Source organism: Cololabis saira, chromosome 18 (assembly GCF_033807715.1).
Source record: "Cololabis saira isolate AMF1-May2022 chromosome 18, fColSai1.1, whole genome shotgun sequence".
Classification (NCBI taxonomy): Eukaryota; Metazoa; Chordata; class Actinopteri; order Beloniformes; family Belonidae; genus Cololabis; species Cololabis saira.
Window position 1 is genome coordinate 35,361,278 of NC_084604.1, and position 21,042 is coordinate 35,382,319.

A 21,042-nucleotide genomic window follows, 5' to 3' on the forward strand; every position below is an offset into this window, starting at 1 on the left:
ATTTCCTTAACTGATTTATCTGAAATGTCTGAATGTTTGCACTGTAACAGGGGGGTGTTGTATCATGGGGTTTGTACTTGCTGTAACTGTGCGTTGCCGTGTATCCTGAAGGCCGGGTTGGTTGTATTCCTTTGGCATGATCAGTAAAAAAGAAAAGAAAAGGCTTAAACATAACTCGAGCTTTGGTCTCTTCATTTTCAGTCCGTCCAGAATGTTCTGGTTTCATCAAAGACTGTTTCCCCCCTTTCCTCAGTCCGGGGTTTCCCTTAAAGACACTCTACACTGAAAAAATCAATCTAAGCGTATGTAAATATAACATTGTTAAATCTGTGATATTAACAATTAAAAATGAAGTTTGTTGCTTTACATGAATACATCTAGTTTTGAACTTAATCTGCATTTGTTCAAAAAACAAGACATTGTGCATTTTTTCCTTAACAAGCAGTATTTATGTAAAATTTACTTTTCCTTTAACAATTGTAATCTATTGGGCAAATTGACCAACGTTTAGATGAAACATGCTTTATTTGTTTAAATAGAACACCACAAATTACAAATTACACACGTCAAGCACTGAAAATCTGCAACAAAAACCACGAGCAAAACACAATACCAACAAAACCAATACGGAGCCGACCAAAACACAAGCAGCAATCAACCCAAATCAGAGTCTAAGCTAAGCTACCGCTAACTAACCCCAAAAACTACAGAGCCAGCATGCAGGTGAACAAGCCAGTATGTATGTCTATGTGTGTGTGTGTGCGTGTTTTGTGTGGCTGTGTATGTGTGTGTGTGTGTATGTGTATGTATATGTATATGTGTGTGACTGAGTGGCTATATATGTGTGAATGTGTGTGTGTGTGTGTGTATGAGTGTGTATATGTATGTGTGGCTAAATGTAACTGTGTGTGTGTGTATGCATATGTGTGGCTATGTGTGTGTATGTGTGCATGCATGAATGTATGAATATGTATACGTGTACGTGAGTGTGTATATGTCTATGTGGCTATGTGTATGTATGTGGGTATGTGTGTGTGTGTGTGTATGTGTGTGTGTGTGTGTGTGTGTGTGTGTGTGTGTGTGTGTGTGTGTGTGTGTAATAAACCAAACAAAGCTCCACCTAAAGTGTATCTATAGGGGGGGAAGGGGGGGAGCAACCCCGCCACCCGCGAGACCAGGGGCCGACCAGGAAGAACCCGGAACCCAGGCCACCGGCAACCCCACAGAGGGGAGAGGTAGGAAGGAGGCAACCCACCGCCAGCCATTTTATCACCCAGTGCTCCTACCTAAGTAACAGTCCTGGGGCCTCATCTATAAAGCTTGCTTGCGCAGAAAAAGCGGCTGAAAGTTGCGGAAGCCGCCATCTACGCAAAGCCTCGGATCTAAAAAGAAAAAACTAACCGAAAAATCTGCGTATCTTTACGGCAACCCTCACCCTCCCGTAGGAACTTACTTAAGACACGGGGAACTGGCGACGCAGGCTGTGAGGTGGTGAAATGAAGCCAGATTCATGTCATACTCTTAATAATGTCATCACATATCACAACATATATCAGACTTATAATAAAATAGTGCTGATAACGGAGCAGGCGGCGGAGGGGGCGGGGATGGCTGCCGCTCCAAGCCCACTACTCCACACCGAAGAGGAAAAAAGAAAGTGTTCTGATTAAAATAAGGAAAGTTGGACTATATAACAATTGCCTTCATAAGGATAAAGTTTTAAAAAAAATAAAAATTAAAGAAATAGTCTCTTCTCCCCGTGTGTGTCTGCCTGTCATGCACGGGTACGTGCGCTCATGTTGTTTACTTTTAAGCCGGAATTATGGTTCTGCGTCACACCAACGCAGAGCCTACGCCGTAGGGTCCGGCGTAGGTTGCGCGTCGCCGCATGCCCTACGCCGTAGGCTCTGCGTTGGTATAACGCGGAACCATAAAACAGCCTAGAGCAGCTCTGAGGGGAGACGGGAGGGAGGAGGGGGAGCGGGGGCTGCCGGGCCGCCGTCCCGAGTGTCTTGATGATTTGCTGAGCCTACCGTTAGTTTTTAAACTGTAAAAAGTGGGGGGGACAAATACATCATTTTGAAAAGTGGGGGGGACATGTCCCCCCTGCCCCCAATGGAAATTGCGTCGTGCGATCGTGGCACTAACGGGCAGCAACGACGTGCTGCCACTCACTCGCTTTATTTTATACTATTTATATACTTTTTCTACTTTTACTGTGACCACTAAATAATCTCGTTTCACTGTCCTCTCTCCACATCATCCACAACATCTAGATCTCAGATCTCAGCGAAATTCAGTGGCGCGGTGGCTCGACACGTTCATTCATTCTGACGCGTTCATCCCTAACAGGCTGCAGGAAGCCACTGCGCATGCTCAGTAGGCTCATCCATCTGGATTTATGGGCGTTTTGAGGGCGGGATATGGGGCGGATTCAGCTCCGCAGCTTTCCAGGTGGACTGTGATTCATAAAGGGAACATTGCGTGGAAGTCTGCGTGCACGCGGTTTTATAGATCCGGATTTTTTTTTGCGCCCGCCATTTTCGGCTTTTGGGCGTACGTGCACTTTTAGTATGAATCCTACGCAGTCCATTTTAAATGAGGCCCCAGGGCATTGCTCCCTCTACCAACCCCGGGAGGGCCCTGCACTTTTTTTCCTTTTTAAAGTGAACTTAATTTTGATAAATAAAGTAAACTTAACACAATTAAGTTGACTGTACTTGCAAAATGTATTATTTACATACATAAAATTAAGTATTTGGATGACTACTTTTTACTTCTACTTGAGTCATATTATTCTGAAGTAACAGTACTTTTACTTGAGTACAATTTTTGGCTCCTCTACCCACCTCTGGTTATCTATCGTTGTCTGACGCTGCAACTCGTATCCAATCAAGGACCGACTTTAATGTGTCCGCTGAACAGTCCGACCAGCAATCAAGCGGAGCAGCTTCGTTGCTACCAAAGTCACTAAAACTGCACTAATTTTGAGCTCAGTGTACCTCATAAAACTGGTTTGAGGTCAGAAAGCACAACAAAATTCATACATAAGGCGCCCCTGATGATTTTTGAGAAAATGTAAGGATTTTAAGTGCCTTATAGTGCGGAAAACACGTTAGTACCACTGGTAACCAGCAGGGGGCGCCTGCAGAAGCTGCGCCTGGGACTGACACGTGAACTTCCCTGTGCTTTGCTGCCCCCTTGTGGTCAAAGATGATATTGGTTCACAGAGTGGCGACATTGAATATAACATCATTGATATAACGTTTAAATTAAATGAAAGAAATTAGATGAATCAAGGCACAGCAGGATTTTATGAGTCACTTTGTGGCAAGAATAATAAAAATGACATTAAATAAAATACACTTGCAGAACATAAATCAAAATAAACACGAGACAAAATACAAAAAAAGCACCAATACATTAATATTACCACATCACATAGAACTAGATATTTTTGACAACACTTATTTGATGATGTCGTTGCCCTTCTAACTTTTAAAATGACACCAAGCAAGGATTTCCTAACAATTCCTATTAAAAAAATAGATAAACTTTTACTTCTAGGTGGCAGGAAACAAACACAGCCCTCCGAGGCTTCAAATAAATGATCAACATGCAAAATGTCTCAAAAATACACCAAGTAAATAGATTTTTTTCATAATTATTATTAGTTAAATATGTGTGAAGGCTGCTGACGTTAAATAAAATACATTTGCAGAAGATAAATAAAAATAAACACGAGACAAAATACATAAAAAGCACCAAGAAATAATAATAATATTACCACATCACATAGAACTAAATATGTTTGACAACACTCATTTGATGATGTCGTATCGCAACAAAGCGCTTGGTTTGGATGAAACACTTTCAATAAATAAAACAACTTTACTATTTAATCAATGCTTTTTGGCTTGTAGCTAAAACAGTTGCTCCGTCTCACACTTTTCATCAGTTAAGCTCGTGGAAATGGGTTACAGTTTTTATTCTGAGGGCCTTAAATAACACTGTAACGTCACCGCTCCGACATCTCTGACATATAGTGTGTGTTGGCAGTGGTTCTCCTGGTTGCTGCACTGCAGCGCTGCAAATGCTGCAAATGCTGCAGATGCTGCAAATGCTGCAAATGCTGCAAATGCTGCAGATGCTGCAGATGCTGCAAACGTCAGTCAAAGGCCTTCACTTTAAGTTGACTGGAAGAGACGGGGGCAAGTTTCAGGAAAAAGCTTATGCCTCATTCATGTCTTCGTATGCTAGTTAACTGAGATTCCGTGTATTATTATGGAAAACACTGACTGCGTTTACATGCACTCAATAACCCTTTTAAAACCCGGGCCAGATAACGAAGTGGGAAAATACCTCTTTACTATATCTAAATGACAAATTAAAATCCAGAGGTCTATAATCCAGGTGCCATAAAGTAAAAATCCTGTCCAGCAGTTGTTCCAACCAATCACTGAGGCCACGTTTACACATAGCCGGGTATTTCCAACCCTCTGAAGAAGGTTGTGAAGACAATGCTACAGCAATTTCTGCTGTTTGCAACATGGGAATTGGTTGTTTTTTGCAGAGGTGCTTAATCCAGATGCCATAAAGTAAAAACCCTGCCGTGTTTCTGCACCAGCCTGTACATTTAGAACAGGGGTTTTCACTAACGACCTACCATTTACCTGCAGAGTAGCTGGTTTAGGCCCCGTTTATACGTAGCAAAAACGGTGGCGTTTTCATGCGTTTTGGCCGTTCGTTTACATGAAAACGAAGCTCAAAGTCACCAAAAACGATCATTTCTGAAAACTCCGGCCAAAGTGGAGATTTTCAAAAACTCTGTTTTCACGTTTGCTTGTAAACGGAGGGAAACGGAGATTTAGGCTTCAGAACGTCACATTATGCAACAGAAACGTCACCAGCATCATTTGTGCGACCTGTGTTTACAATTTGTTTGGCCACCGTCAATATTTTCTTGTATTTTACCTGTTTTATATTCTAAAGTCACACTTAAAAGTAACTCCACTTCTCTGTCACTCCAAACGAAAGACTCTCGTTCCGTCTTGGAAGTAACTGGCAGTCAGGGCTGATTTATGGTTCCGCGTTACACCAACGCAGAGCCGACGGCGTAGGGTACGCGGCGACGCGCACCGTACGTAGGCTACGCCATCGATTTAACGCGGAACCATATTATTCAGGCTTCACACGTGTCATTTGTTGACGTTTCTTTCCAGGATTCTGATTGGCTAGCATGACTTTATCTTCTCGTTACACTTCCCCCTGCAGGTTTGGATGCTCATAGCACCTTAACAGCGTATTCATGCAGGTTTGTGTAAACGAGGGTATTTTTCAAAACGTAGAGGGGGAAATATCCGTTTTTGTGGAAACGTGGCCTCTTTGATTGGTTGGAACAACTGCTGGACTGGATTTTTACTTTATGGCACCTGGATTACACACATCTGTTAAAATCTGATGCTAAAAGTGACTTCCTGTGACGACGATGGGCGTTTTCTGAGAAGAGATGAGGACTTGGGTGACGTGACGGTGGAAGGATTCCCCCCCCCCTCACTGCTGGGGTACGACGGTCGGCCTGACGCAGGTGCAGCCCACCGTGATCACCTGGGTCCCCAGCACGAAGGCGTATTTCCTGGCCTTCCTCCCCGTCCTCCCTCCCGCCCCGCCGGGCCGTCGCCATGGGACCCTGCGGAGGGAAAGGAAAACTAAATACACCCTGAAACCATTATCGCTCATCCGAGAGGGACGCGGTTTAATTGTACAGGAAAAGGATACAGACAAGGATTATGGAAATAAACTGGAAGCGCTCGGCGAGAGAGCGCTCCACATCCTCCCCGGTCCTTCAAAAGCCCTTCCACTGTTTACAAGGAACACATTTTACACATTCAGCGCCACACACGGTGTTCTAGGATGTTTGGGTTCCCATCACTCGTCTGATTTCTGCCCAGAGTAAAACAGAGCTTGAAATGAGCCGAGCAAATGAGAGGGCGTTTATCCACAAATGTCTGAAATCCCTCCGTCTTATGAGTCTGAACCTGTTATGGGAGGGAATTCATGAAAATCATGCACTTGGTGACCAGTTTTTGATATTTGGCATGGTGTTAGTTATGGACATAAGGTTTTCAAAAACGCCCCCTAGTGGCCTGTTTGCAAAAAATTCAAAATGAATCAATAAGCGAGGCGCTAGAAGCGGCATTGTTGGTGTTAAGTGAGTTTAAATATGCACAGCTGATGTTTTTTGTGTGTGTTATTTTAATACAGGGGTGTCAAACTCATTTTGCTTGGCGGGCCGGATTTGACCAATTTTTTTTTCGCGGGCGGCACGCTCAAAATAAAAAAAATTTCTAATTATTTTTTTTTTACTATTGTTATCTTATCCAATATCAGTTTAGTTCATTTTAAAGGAAATATGCACTTTGTTTACACTCTAATTATGTAAAATATATTTCTTCAGGATCTTTTCTTGAAATTTCTAATTTTTTTTCAAATTAAGATACTTTTAATATCATTTTACAAAGATAAACAGAAACAAGTATGTTTTTTTTTTTATTTAATTAAGAGCTAAATCTTTCTTATTACATCCGAGAGTGTTTCTTTGTCATTTAGAGATTTTTCCAGTACAATTAAGTGTATTTATTTTTAAAAATTGGCGCGGATATTTACGCCAGTGTGCTGAAAAAGTCAGCACTTCTTTTTTAACTGTTTTACTTTGTCACTATCCTGGTATTCAAAACTGAAATTGTCCGAATAAATATCTTCTATCATCTTTTTTAGCAGTGATATTTTTCCTATGAAAATATATAATAGTAGTCAGTTAATAAAAATAAATGACCGTCTACAAAGAAATAAAATCGGCGAATGCATTTTAGAAAACTAAAAAAATGTCGAAAACTGCTCTATTAGTGGAATAACGATGGATTTGTAGAAGAAATATATTATCGGATATGCTGTGATTCATGGGAATTATTTATGCCTTCCTTTTTAGTAAATTAACATTTCGTTTTTTTGCGTTGGAAACTTCTTGCGGGCCGCATGAAAATCTCTCTCGGGCCGCACATTTGACACCCCTGTTTTAATACAATCCTATATTCTTTCACTGTGACTTAGTTCTGGGGTTCTGTTCATCTTAAACCTGAATGAAGCCACTGTTCTCACCCAATCAGATTATTGACACTACAGTGATACTGACCTGTCCAATAAACAGAAAACTGCATTCCTTGGGGGTGAAAATAGGGGTCTAGAGCCCTATATAATCTTTCTCTGTGACTTAATTCTAGAGATATGGAGTTTTTTGGAACCTGATCTCACAAAAATCCGTGAAAATCCCACGACCTCTCACCACTATTTTCCGTGGTACCAACACGGAAAGTTGTATAATTCCGTGTGAGCACCACGGATATTGTACCATGCAAAGTCAATGGGATCCGTGGTCGTGATATATACACGGATTATGACATTATTATTATTTATATATTATTCTTTATTATAGTGGCTAAATTATGAGTTTTTGTCGCTCAAGGTACTGTTTGTTACTGTCAGTTTGTAAAAGCATGTTGTTAACGTTGTTTTAGCAGTGTTTTATTGAGGTTTTAATGGAAGCACCACGGATATAGTACTGTGCAAAGTCAATGGGATCCGTCACCCGATTTGACTGCTGTCATACCATTGAATGAAGGACAAAACGATAACAATCATTCCATAGATATGGGCCAGTAGGGCTCTACTCTACCTACTAGTAGGCGCAGTAGGCTGTTATCGCCCCTTTCTATGGCTAACCCCATGTTATTAATGCTCAGTAGACAGAAGTTTTGTTATGAAGCTCACACCTCACCTCCCTTTATTATGTATTTAGCTAGAATTTTAAAACCTGAACAATAGAACTCAACGTAAAATGCCGGATCTTGTCCATTAAAAACAATACTTTTTGGAACATAGTGTAACGACCACAGATAAGATAAGGCCTTTCCCGCCTGGGCAACACATCAGCATTTGGCCGACTGGTTAGTGCAGTTGACTGTGGTCTGGGAGACTGTGGTTCGAGACACGCTCTGGGCACGACTTGTTCGCCACAGTATTTTCCTCATTGTGTTATGGTTTTCTTTTAATATCTTTAACATTTCTAAACACAAAAACACGAAAGTGTCCTTTATAATTCAATAATACAATAGGTTCATGTTAAGGACATCCGTTTTAATTAGTTCTCCTTCGATTATGACATGTTATTAATGCTCAGTAGGCACAGGAGGTTTGTTATGTATTGTTATAGGTTTGCCTATGAGGCCTATTTTGTGTCTATTTTTGCACAGTTCACTCCATATTTGATAGTTCCCCAAAAGTCACCAAATTTTGCACGCAAGCCAGGCCTGGGGATAAATTTGATATTTCATGGTTTGCATTAATGGGCGTGGCCTAACGGCTCAACAGCGCCCCCTAGAATACTTTTCTCTGCTATAACTTTTGAATGGTTTCACATAGGAAGTCGTGGGTGGTGTCATTTCTGATATGCTCATGGGGGGCGGTGGCCATGAGTGCGAGGGCCCGTTCATCGCTGCTTGCAGCTTTAATTTTTATTTTTTCTGCTTAAACAGTAAAACCTAAAGCAAAGAGATGTAGAGGGTCTCACCTGTGCAGGACCAGGATCTCGTACTGGATGGGTCTGGCTTCCAGGGTGGCGTCCTCCCCTTCTCCGTGCAGGCTCAGACACCCGGAGGTCAGACAGCGAGCCTGGGAGACGCGCTTGGGCAGCCGGGACGCGTCGCTGGAGTCGCTGCAGACGAGAAAACCACTCAGAAACCTGGACTGTGATGTTACACCTGAGACTAACGATGACTAATGATGACTAATGATGATTAACGATACCGTATTTTCTGGACTATAAGCTGCACCTGCATACAAGCCGCATCCGCTCTATTTAAAAAAAAAAGATATGCAAGCCGCAGATATTTATGTTGTTAGATTAGATATTTACTACATGTACAGAAGGATTTTGAACTGTAAATGATGTACATGTTTGTACCTAAATAGATCCTTTCCTAACAGTGTCTTTTAACACGGCAGCAACTTTGCTGATTAAAACGGGACAGAACCAAGAGAAAATAACCGGTATTTATTTATCTATTTATCTGTTTGAAATCTGCTTCTACTTCTATCTGCTAAAGAAGAAGTAGTGTATTCTTCTTTGCATTTATTTTGTCTTAGTTTTTATTCTAATTCCGGTTAGAGCGCCCCGAGCGATGGAAGAAAAATCCACAGAATAGCCGCACCTTTGTATAAGCTGCATGTTTGAAAACCTATGAAAAAAGTAGCGGCTTATAGTCCAGAAAATACAGTAATTATAATTAATGATGACTAACGATGACTAATGGTGACTAATGATGACCAAGGATCTAATAGGATCGATTTAAAAGCAAGAAAAAGGTCAGATAGGGGCCGCTCGGTGGCGCAGTGGGTTAAGCGGCGGCTCATATACTGAGGCTACAGTCCTCCTCCTGCAGCGGTCGCAGGTTCAAATCCCGGCCTGCGCACCTTTGCTGCGTGTCGTCCCCATTCTCTCTCTCTACCCCTTTCCAGTCTGCATCTTCAATAAAGGACCACTAGAGCCCAAAAAATCTTAAAAAAAAAAAAAGGTCAGATAGGATGATAACCATGTCATTGATAAACGTGTGAGACGTCTGATGAGTGAATGTTTATCGAGGACGACGGAGTAAAAAGATTCAAGTCATTTCAGAATCACCATGGAAACTGAGTCTGCCGAGCGTTTCCGTCCCGAAGCGACGGGAGCTGATTCATTTAATTTTTTTCTGTAGATGAGTTTCGCTTTCTCTTTGCAGTGCAGAGAAAAAAAGAGAAAAAAAAATGTATTTATTTTTTGATAGATAAATAGGAAACTTGTATTCAAGCCAAACATCAGCCGTGGAATTTAGATCTGGCTGTGTTACTTTAATGTTTTACTCACCCAGGTCGTGTAAAATTACCTGGTGATTAAGATTCAGACGACTTTATTGATCCCTTTGGGAGGTTCCCTCGGGGAAATTGACATCTCCATCTCACTCACTCAGCACTGTCATATACAAATCAATCACCCCAAAAACCAAACACCCATATAAAGATGAAAAGATAAAAATTTCAAAATAAAGATAAAAACAAAATTAGAAATAATAAAAAAAAATAAAAATAAGAAATAATAAAAATTTAAATTAAAATAAAAGAATTAAATGAAAAAAAAAAAAGTGCAGTGCCATAAATAGAATTACAGGACTGTCTCAGAAAATTAGAATATTGTGATAAAGTTCTTTATTTTCTGTAATGCAATTAAAAAAACAAAAATGTCATACATTCTGGATTCATTACCAATCAACTGAAATATTGCAGCCTTTTATTATTTTAATATTGCTGATTATGGCTTACAGTTTAAGATTAAGATTCCCAGAATATTCTAATTTTTTGAGATAGGATATTTGAGTTTTCTTAAGCTGTAGGCCATGATCAGCAATATTAAAATAATAAAAGGCTTGCAATATTTCAGTTGATTGGTAATGGATCCAGAATGTATGACATTTTTGCATTACAGAAAACGAAGGACTTTATCACAATATTCTAATTTTCTGAAACAGTCCTGTAAAGATAAAAAGATAAAAAATTCTAAATAAAGATAAAAACAAAAATAGAAATAATAAAAAAAAATAAACAAATAAAAAATAAAAAGAAGAAATAATAAGAATTTAAATAAAAATAAAAAAATGTAATGAAAAAATAAAATAAAAAGTGCAGTGCCATAAATAGAATTATATGAATAGAAAAAAAATTAATGTTGTGAAATACTGCACAAAGTTATTGCACAGTCTAGTTTGTTGTTGGTCAGACTAATCCCTATTTAAGTTTTTAAAATATATATATACATCGAGTGAGACTGTGTTGTCACATGACATCCACATCCTAACAGGCAAAACACTTTTATTTTTCAAAAACTTATTTTTTAACATTTAAAAAGGAGAGAAAACTGGTAGAAAACTGTTCAACTGGTCCTTTTGGGGGGTTTCCTCGAGGCCCAGCCTCCACCTGGAGCCACTCGCCAGTTACGGAGAAACGAGCAACGGGCAGTGAAAGATTAAAGGTTAAAGCCTCACCTGTACGTCCAGGGGGACAGAGACATGTTGTTGATGTTGGAGTGGAGGCTTCTGGGCACGAGCGGCAGCTGCGACGGGTCCAGGAACAGCTTCACACTCTTGGCCTTTTTCCCCCGACCTCTCCCAGCATGCACCAGCGAGACGCACGCCAGCACCAGCACCAGCACCAGCACCATCACGGCCCTCAACACCTGAACACAAGCAGGACGTCTCTTTTAGTGGAGAGACACAGAAACGGGAGGCTTCTCCTGGTCTCGGATGTCTGAGCTGGGGGCTGGGGATGGATTCAAATGTCAAGAATCGATTCGATTCCGATTCTTAAGATTCAGAATCGATTATTAAGATTTGATCCGATTCGATTCGATTCCGATATTGATTTGGGTTAGTGTTATTAAAACTGTTTTTTGAGCTGTTGCATGAAATATATGACTGTAGTTATGCAAAATATTACTACTAGTATTGACCAATCAGCTCCCAGAATGCTGATAGAACTGAAACAGAAACATCGTGGGGCAGAATTACCAAACAGATCCAGGGAGGAAACAGAGACGGATGAAATCGCTTTTAATTTTTCCCACATTCCGTTTTTATTTGTTCCTTTTTCTATTTTGGTTTTTAATTTTTGAGCATTTGGTTTTTAGCATTTTTTGCAAATGTAACCACAAGACAGTATATAAAGTAATGAAATATAGACAATTTATGCAATTATAACCTAACACTTTAATGTTTTCATACCTTTAAACATATTTAAAGGCAAAAACATGGAACCAGTTATTCTCGTGTCCAACAAAACATTCCTTTTTTGGGGATAAACAAAAAAATAACCAAAAGTTGTAATATAATGATGAAAAAAAAAATACATAAATAAATAAAAGAAAAAAAAATAATAAAGAAAAAAAATAAAATAAAAGAAAAATAAAAAATCCCCCCCAAAGAAAAAATAAAAAAATGAAAAACAAATCGATCTTTAGACGTATGAATCGATTTTTAGGAATTAATTTGTGAATCGATTTAGAATTGGGAAATCGATTTTTTTCAACACAGGCCTACTTGAATCGCATGAAACTTCTGGTTTGTTTGTGTTTTAAAGCAAATGAGACGTAAATCCCGACTCCCGCCACCCACCCAGACCCGTCCAGGACCCGGCGACGGGACGCCACGGTCCACGGTCCACGGTAAAGAGCAGTAAACGGGTAAAGAGCAGTAAACTCACCAGCAGCAGCATGACGCCTGCGTCGTCCCGGCTTCAGCTCCAAATGCTCGGCTCGGCTGCAGAGCGGCTTTGTTTACTCCCCAGCCGTGTTTATATGCAGGCGGACTGTGTCGGAGTGTGTTTGTGGTCGACAGGCGCGCTGCTTTTCCACCAGGTCAACGGTTCTGACGACGCTGATCTACACACGAGGTGGCTCTGGGGTTTTGTGGTCGGTATTTTTTTCGCTGCATCCATGTGTGCATCTCAAACTTTCCTTTAAGTCTCAGCCTTCGTGAGAAATAATAATATTCCAACCAGAAATTTCAAAAAAGCGACGTCCCAGAAAAGGTGAGAAAACGTTTTTCACCTAAAAAATGCAGCTGAGAACAGAGTGAACTTCCTTTTTACTGTTATCTGCAGAAAAAAAAAGATGTTTTCTCAGCAAAAGAAGGTGAAAAAAGGTTTTTCTGAGTAAAGAAAAAACAATGCATTTCATTGAAGCTGCAAGACTTTGATGGTTTTTTTTACACAAGCTAAGAAAAACAACAATAATGCTTGTATTTGTAATGTTTTGTGCAGGAAAAACTGGTCTAGTGTCAAAAATAAGCAGTGTAAGATGAAATGTGAAGAAAATGCACCATATTAAACCTGCCGTCACCTCAATTCTACTCATCTTTCTTTCTTTTTCTCTTTAAACCAAAGTCATTTGAGACTCTCGTAACCACGCCGACGCAACAAACCCCGGACGATGTAGGTCAAAGAAGTGCTGACGAGGCTTCTGGTAATGAATCCGCCTGTGACTCTCGGGGCGATAACATCTTTGCATCTCAGCGCATCGAGAGCAGAAGACCCGACAAACTGGAGCAGCGGTCTGGAGGAAAGGTCAAAGGTCTCCACGGCGACGAGCGGGTGGTTCGGAGGCCTCGCCTTCCAGCCCGACATCAAAACTGAACGAGAAAAAACGCAGGAGACACTTTAAAAACACACTGGGGGAGTTATTTGCAGTAAAAACATGCTGATTATAATAAATCTAGATCTAATGCATCTCATTTTTCTTATTTTTAAATAATAAGTTCATATTAGGCCAATAGCCAGCCACACACACACACACACACACACACACACACACACACACACACACACACACACACACACACACACACACACACACACACACACACACACACACACACACACACACACACACACACACACACACACACACACACACAGTCTCAGAAAATTTGAATATTTGAATATTGTGATAATGTTCTTTATTTTCTGTAATGCAATTTACAAAAATATACTTTCCACCGTATTCCTGTTAATGATATACATTACCACAAATGACAAAAGTATCGATATTTTAGTTTGAGAATCGATTTTAGAGCATACAGATCTGGTATTGGAAGTATTGATTCAGTATTGATCTGCACATCACTTCTTTCCGTACAGCTATCAAGCTCTTCAACAGCTAAAATAAACATTAAAAAAATGTTAAACTTCATACTGAAATTATCAACAAGCCCGGACTCGTGTCCCCAGACGTCCGTCTGGTCAAACTTTTTTACTTCCACCTTTACATGATTAAACATTCTTCAGCTCACTTTTGTGTGTTGACGCGGCTTTTGGAGCCAACCAGGTTGATTCTTGGACCTTTAGAGCTTCTCAACAGTTAAAATAAATTAAAGATTTGTCCTCTGAAACACACTTTATCTTTTGCCTCCCTTTTGGCTCGTCGGGCAGTTCTGTTCAGGTGGAAGGATCCCTTCCCTCCTACTCGTGCACGATGGCTGGAAGACATCATGTCCTGCTTAAAACTGGAGAAAATTAGATACTCGCTTCAGCAATCAAATAAGTTCCAGAAAGTGTGGGGACCTTTTCTAGAAGCATTCCAGACCCTGTGAACTATACTACATGTTTCTTTTGTATTCCTAGTGCAGGCTCTTAATTATGGGCATGCCAAGTAATGGCATGACCATATTGCAATCGTCCAGAATGGCCCAAAGGGCAATGTTGCTAACATTTTTAACAGGTCGCAAAAGTCCCACTGCGCACCAGCGGGTGTACAGCATGACCCCGCTGATGTGGAAAAAAAATAATAAAATCCACAAAAAATAAAACACGGCCGGAAAAACCTGAAAAATGAAAGCGATATATTGGTATACAGAAAAGGTTTCCCTTTTCTTATTATTATTCTGAACTCTTTTTTCGTCCGTTAATACGGCCCGAACCGGAACGTGCACCCATGCATCTCATACATCGTTGGATGTGTCTCCATTGTGCCTCGATGGGCATTACTTTTCTCAGTCAAAAGTGTTACCGTGGCAACGCTAGATGCCAAAAAGCAAAAAAAAAGGTGAAAATTCAGACGCTTATTGCTCGGCCGGACTTTATCGTAGAGACATCGTTCAAACTTTCAAACACTCGGCCCGATTGGCACTAACGGACCGTAACACCTCATTATTCCAATTATTACAGTTTTTGTGATATTGACCTTTCTTTTTTTTTTTTTATTTCCGTTTGACTTTGGATGCGTGTTGCAAGGCAACAGTTTATCGTAGAGACATCGTACAAATGTTCCCCGACTCGGCACGCTGTGGACTTCAACATATTCAAATTTCATGAAGCTGGGATTTAAGGAAATTTTATGTCAAAATCCATGCCAAATGGCCCCATTCATTCGGATGGGGTTTTTTACCACAGTGAAAAAAAACCCTATTTGTTAACGTAGCCTGAACCGGAACGTGCACCCATGCATGGCATACATCGTTAGATGCGTCTCCATCGTGCCGCGATGGGCTTTTCTCAGTCAAAAGTGTTACCGTGGCAACGCTAGATGCCAAAAAGCAAAAAAAAAAGGCGATAATTCGGACGCTTATTGCTCGGCCGAACTTTATCGTAGAGACATCGTTCAAACTTTCAAACACTCGGCCCGATTGGCACATTACTTTTCGCAGTCAAAAGCGTTACCGTGGGGACGCTAGACGCCAAAAAGAGCGCCCAATTAATAACTATTGGGAGCACAGGAATGAATGAAATGCAACCGTAAACACCTCAAACTGACATAGAACCATCCCGAACACAACCACTACAGCCCCAAACCAAAGCAGCAAGAGGGGACGAATGGGCCGTAGGGCATGCCCATATCAAAATTTCCTGAAATTTTCTAGTGTTAGAATGATCTCATATTGTGATTAGTATTCTGGCAGTGACAGGGGAGGGATTAGTTTGGTCTGTAGTTTGTTTTTGTTATTGTTATTTTATTTATTTTCATACTGTTTAATTGTTCTTTACATTTTGTACACCGGTGTATTCTATGATTAACATGCCCATGCCTACTCAAAATCTTTGTAATCAACATTCAGCATTTCACCTTTGTTACTTTGTGAAAACTTCAATAAAAAAGATCTTGAATTAAAAAAGATTTGTCCTCTACGATACTCTTATTCAGTTTATGTGGTTCATCTGCATCCTGAACGTGTTAGAGAGTCGGGAGTTTGCAGAGCTTCCACCACCTGGAGCAAAAAGAGCTGCGGTGCTCGAGTCTAAGGCCTGGACTGGACCGGTTTAAGGCCTGGACTAGGCAGAAGGAGCTCATCATAAACCGGCTTCTTCTTCCGGCTCTCGACGAAGGCGGACACTTTTTCTGCTCTCTCCCTTATCTGCCTGCCCTGCTACTGCTTGTTTGTCTCGTCTTCAGAGTCTCATCTTTTTCACTCCTCCGAAACTCTACAATCATGGAATTGATTAACTGGTCTCTCAGCACAATTGACCACATTTTTGCGACCAGAAGACAGGGGGTAAGGGAGCCCTCCTGCCCCGATGGGTAATTTTTTCTGGATACACAATGGATTCCTACAAATACTGGAAGCCTTTGTGTCTCACGATTCTGACTGTCGAGGATGTTGAAGACGCCTTCATAATTGGATTTATGATAGCAGGATTTCTCCTGATCATCCTCCTGATCGGAGGAGGGGGATTACTGGTCTACCGACAAACGCGTAAGACGTCGGCAGCTGTTTTGGCTCTTTCAGAGCTGCCGGACGCGGCTGAAGGATCAAGCAAAGCGATCAACGCTCTGACTTTAAGGTAAAGCTGGATGCGATTCTTGAACAGAATCGCAGGCTGGCGGCGGTCTTTGAGCTCATTGGCAAGATTGATAACACCCTGGAGAAGTTGGAAGCTCGCCTTGGCGGGAAGTGATCACAAATTCGTCTGATTGGAGTCGCCATTGATGAACCAGAGACTGAAGGCAGATGGAAAATTACTGAGCTGCCTGTTTTCAATAAAATTGTTGATTTTATAATCTGGCCTTGACAGAGCGGTCCTGGCCGATCGCTCTGGTCACAATCTTCCTGGTGGAATGTAAACAAGGTGACTCTGCCCCCACTAACCCTCCCCCTCTCTCACGAACACCTGTGGATCCCTGTCTCAGAACTGTACCGAGCCGCCTGATAACATCAAGGACATTTGGCTGAGAGCAGCTCTGAGCAAAGGTTCACGGACGGACTCATCGCTTACTGATAAACACACACAATTCCCTCAATTCAACGTCTTCTTCGGCTCCTCCCTCTTATCAGCCCCCGGGTTTCGAGCGCCAGACGGCGATCACTTGGATGTACTGTGCGGGGACCCCAGACGTGGCCTACATGTGACCCACATGTGCAGTTATCTGGGAGCGAGAGCAGAAACTGGAACAACCGGGTTGTCAGGAGACCGGGGAAGCTGGGAAACAAAGAAGAAGAAAGGGCTTTGCCAAGTTTAGGTCTGGTTGCTTCACAGCGAGAAGGTTCCTGGTTCAAATCCCGGCCCAGGCCTCCCTGCCTGTGTGGGTTTCCTGCAGGTACGTCAGGTTTCGAAACAGAAACCGAAGCTGGCCGCAGCTCCTGCGATGAGACAGACGCCGCTGAGCAATGTGGGTCAGACGTGGGTGTCGGTTTGACTGGCTGGCAGACTAAACTCTCCAGGGGTTTGAGTGAAACTTTTCATGCTGCTCTTCCCCGTTGAGGAACTGAGAGTTTCACTGAACACCCACAGAGAGGTGGCGCTGCACCGCCGCCCAGAGGTGGGTAACGAGTTACATTTACTCCGTTACATTTACTTGAGTAAGTTTTGGGAAATGTTGTACTTTTAGGAGTAGTTTTGAATCACTATACTTTTTACTTTTACTTGAGTAGATTTGTGAAGAAGAAACTGTTCCTCTTACTCCGCTACATTAGGCTACGTTGAGCTGTTACTTTTCTTTTATCCCTTTTATCCACGTACGCTTCAATCTCATGACATCACTGGGTGATTCTTTGGGAAAAATGTTTGTTTTTGCATGTTTTGTCACATTTACACAGACTCAAACACACACAGAGTTTCTATGAGTTCATGTTTGTTCTAGTTCTGCCTGGTTAAAAAAAAGAAAAGTACAAAGGCTTGAAATTTTGTGCTACTTCTGCTTAATTAATTTTTTTATTTTTTTAATTGTTATTTTATTTTATTATTTATTAAAGTACTTGAATTTACTTTAAGATTATTTTAATTTAATTTTAATTAATGTTATTATTTTATTGATTTAATTTGCCTGAAGATGATTACAGGACTGTCTCAGACAATTTGAATATTGTGATTTTCTGTAATGCAATTACAAAAACAAAAATGTCATACATTCTGGATTCATTACAAATCAACTGAAATATTGCAAGCCTTTTATTATTTTAATATTGCTGATCATGGTTTACAGCTTAAGAAAACTCAAATATCCTATCTCAAAAAATTTGAATATTCTGGGTATCTTAATCTTAAACTGTAAGCCATAATCAGCAATATTAAAATAATAAACGGCTTGCAATATTTCAGTTGATTTGTAATGAATCCAGAATGTATGACATTTTTGTTTTTTTTAAATTGCATTACAGAAAATAAAGAACTTTATCACAATATTCTAATTTTCTGAGACAGTCCTGTATTTTGTACTTTTGTCTGTTTGAATGGTTGTGTTAAAAAAATAAATCAGACGTTACTCAACAGTTACTCAGTACTTGAGTAGTTTTTTCACCAAGTACTTTTTTACTTTTACTCACTTAATTGGATGACTACTTTTTACTTCTACTTGAGTCATATTATTCTGAAGTAACAGTACTTTTACTTTCAGTACTCTACCCAGCTCTGCCTCAGCGGGGGTGAAGCTGACCAGCAGCCGAGCAGCGATTCCCACCCGTCTGCCTCCCACGCACCGGGGGGTCCGGGTTCATTCAAACGCTTCTTGTAAATAAGACAGATTTCGTTCTGGGAAATCAAAGTTTCCCCGCATGCTCGTGGTTTTCCAGCCAGGGCCACAACAGACATGCAGGGATTTATACAGTTTATATACGAGAACGTCGGGTATTTATTTCCAGGCCAAATACAGGTTTGACCAAGTTACATTTAATACTTTTTAATATCATTTTCAAACTATATTTAAGGCCAAAAAGACAGTCACACACTTTGAACCCAAAGTCCAGAGAAACTGGAATTTTTGAGCCGTTTGCCTCTTCTCGAGACTATGCCGACTAAGAAATCTGAGGTCAAGGTTGCCAGATCTGGGCGACAGGTTCCAGCCCAAACGCGATGTAAAACACAGCAAAATAATGAAAAACCAGCTCAAATCAAACCTTCTCTATGTTAAAACCGTAAATTAAATGTGTAATAAATGTAAAGTCATAAGAAAATGAAGCCAAAAAAAGTTCAGGCTCCAAACAAAGACAATTAAATTGAGCAGATTAAAGCAAATAAAATATGAGTTTATTGTACAAGTTTCTACTTTTCTCTGCTGTAAAGGAAACTTTTTTGTTAATTTCTCGTAAATGTTTTGTAAAAACCAGGAAAAGCCGCCCCTAACTTTATCAACCCGCCCAGTCCTGTATTTTTCAGCCCAATTGGGCTGAAACCCGCTCAACCTGGCAACCCTGACTGAGGCGTTGTCAAGCAAGTAACTGGTCAACAGGTTTATTTCTCCTCAAAACGATGAGAAACATTTCCTTTTCAAAGTGTATGAAAACTTTAATGATGACCAGATAAATTCCCTCTAAAATTAATTCCCTTGGATTGAGATTTAAGACAAATTAAGACATTTTAAGGCCTTTAAGGGGAACTTTTTTTTTTCTTCCAACTCTTCAATTTACTTTAGAGTTACAGCAAACCCTTCAAACCATTAAATGTCCATTTTAATCCCATAACTGATAAATTGAGGAAAATTTTTTAAATAGTAACCGAAACAAAAAAAGCTCCCGTCTCCATCAACCCTTGAGTTGATATTTCTCAACTAAAGTACCATTTTGAACCAAATATATTTTATTTCCCCCCTTGGGATTCATCTGAAAAGGTTTGGGCCCGGTTCTGGTTCAGGTTCTGGTTCTGGACTGAAACACCCAGACAGACCGTTACACCCACAACCTGAACCTCAACGTTATAGGGTCGAAAAATACGGCGTTTTTCCCAACAAGGCGCCTCAGAAGTGAAGAAACAAATGACACCAATTTTAAGGCCACAGTGGTAAAATTAAAAAAATTAAAGCAGGAATGTGAAATAAATGAAAGTTTCCATCTTTATATGACCTTCACTGACTACGTTTACATGCAGTCAAAATTCAGGTTATTGCTAATATTCCGGTTACTGAAACATTCAGAATATTCCGTTTACATGGTAATTAATCATTTGGGATATCTGGATCAAACCAGTGACGCACGGAGAACGTGATGACGCAATTACCGTCATTTCTGCTTCTTCTTCCTGTATCCAAATTCAAAACAAATGCTGCTTCGTGCAACTTTTCTCTCACCTTCTTGTAAATCTTCTATCCGGGTACTTTCTACCGTCTACAAATGCAGAAATGTTCATATCCTTCATTACATTTATGAAGTGATTAGTCTCCTCCTGGTCTTGGTTTCTCCGTGTTTATAAGAACTTCCTGGACTCAAAAGACCAGGATTCCTTGTGAACAGAGCATGTGCAGAAAACAAATTCATGTTCTGTTTGATCGGGATATAAAAGGAGTAACCCAGGGGTCATATTCGGGTTTTTAAAAGCCTGAATATGAGCAAAATCGGCTTATTCAAAGAGGTTATTGGTGTTTACATGGCCGTGCAAAACTGGGTTATTGCTAATATTCTGGGTTTAAAAGGTTTTTTACGGTGGCCGAGACCCACCATTGCTGAAAATTAAAGAAACGCTGCAAATAAAAAAAACGGACGCAAATAAAAAAGCTGCAACAGAAGTGAATTACCGGGGACTATTTTTGCTGATGCACCCGTGTTTTTTACGTGAGAGGAGAAGAAGAAGATGAAGAGGACGTAAGTGAAAAGGAAGAAATAAGAAGAGCGAGGAATAAGAAGAACAACGAACGAGAAAATAAGTGAAAAGGTTGGTGTTTAACGTCGCTACGTGTCATTTTTAATGTGCAACACCGGTGCATCGGCAAAAAAAAATTGTCCCCGGTAATTCACTTCCATTGTGGCTTTTTTATTTGCGTAGTTTTTTTATTTTATTTGCAGCGGGGTTTCTTTATACTGCTTTATACTGCTTTTATTTGCAGCGTTTCTTTTATTTGCAGCGTTTCTTTTATTTTCAGCAATGGCGGTCTCTGCCACCGTAGTTACTGACTGCATGTAAACGCAGTCATTGTAGCAGACACTCGTATGTGGCACGTTGCCACGGCAACGGTCCGTTTAAAAACTCACGCTGCTTCTGGGTTTT

The 21,042-nt window shown here is 40.6% G+C and overlaps 1 protein-coding gene across 1 annotated transcript; it reads right to left on the reverse strand.

The window, feature by feature from the left end:
• Window positions 1–3,295: 3,295 nt before the first annotated feature.
• On the reverse strand, window positions 3,296–12,450 carry il17a/f3 (interleukin 17a/f3). Its single transcript, XM_061746849.1, has 4 exons — window positions 12,343–12,450; window positions 11,130–11,320; window positions 8,627–8,770; window positions 3,296–5,689 (listed from the first exon to the last, which is right to left on the reverse strand). Exons 1-4 carry the CDS (start codon window positions 12,352–12,354, stop codon window positions 5,554–5,556), a joined length of 483 nt encoding a protein of 160 aa, XP_061602833.1. The 5' UTR covers window positions 12,355–12,450; the 3' UTR covers window positions 3,296–5,553.
• Window positions 12,451–21,042: the final 8,592 nt, after the last annotated feature.

Coding starts and splice junctions, on each gene's coding strand:
- il17a/f3 (XM_061746849.1), bottom strand. Junction 8,771..11,129: donor CTGTCCCCCTGGACGTACAG/GTGAGGCTTTAA, acceptor TCTCGTCTGCAG/CGACTCCAGCGACGCGTCCC. Junction 5,690..8,626: donor GAGATCCTGGTCCTGCACAG/GTGAGACCCTCT, acceptor TTCCCTCCGCAG/GGTCCCATGGCGACGGCCCG.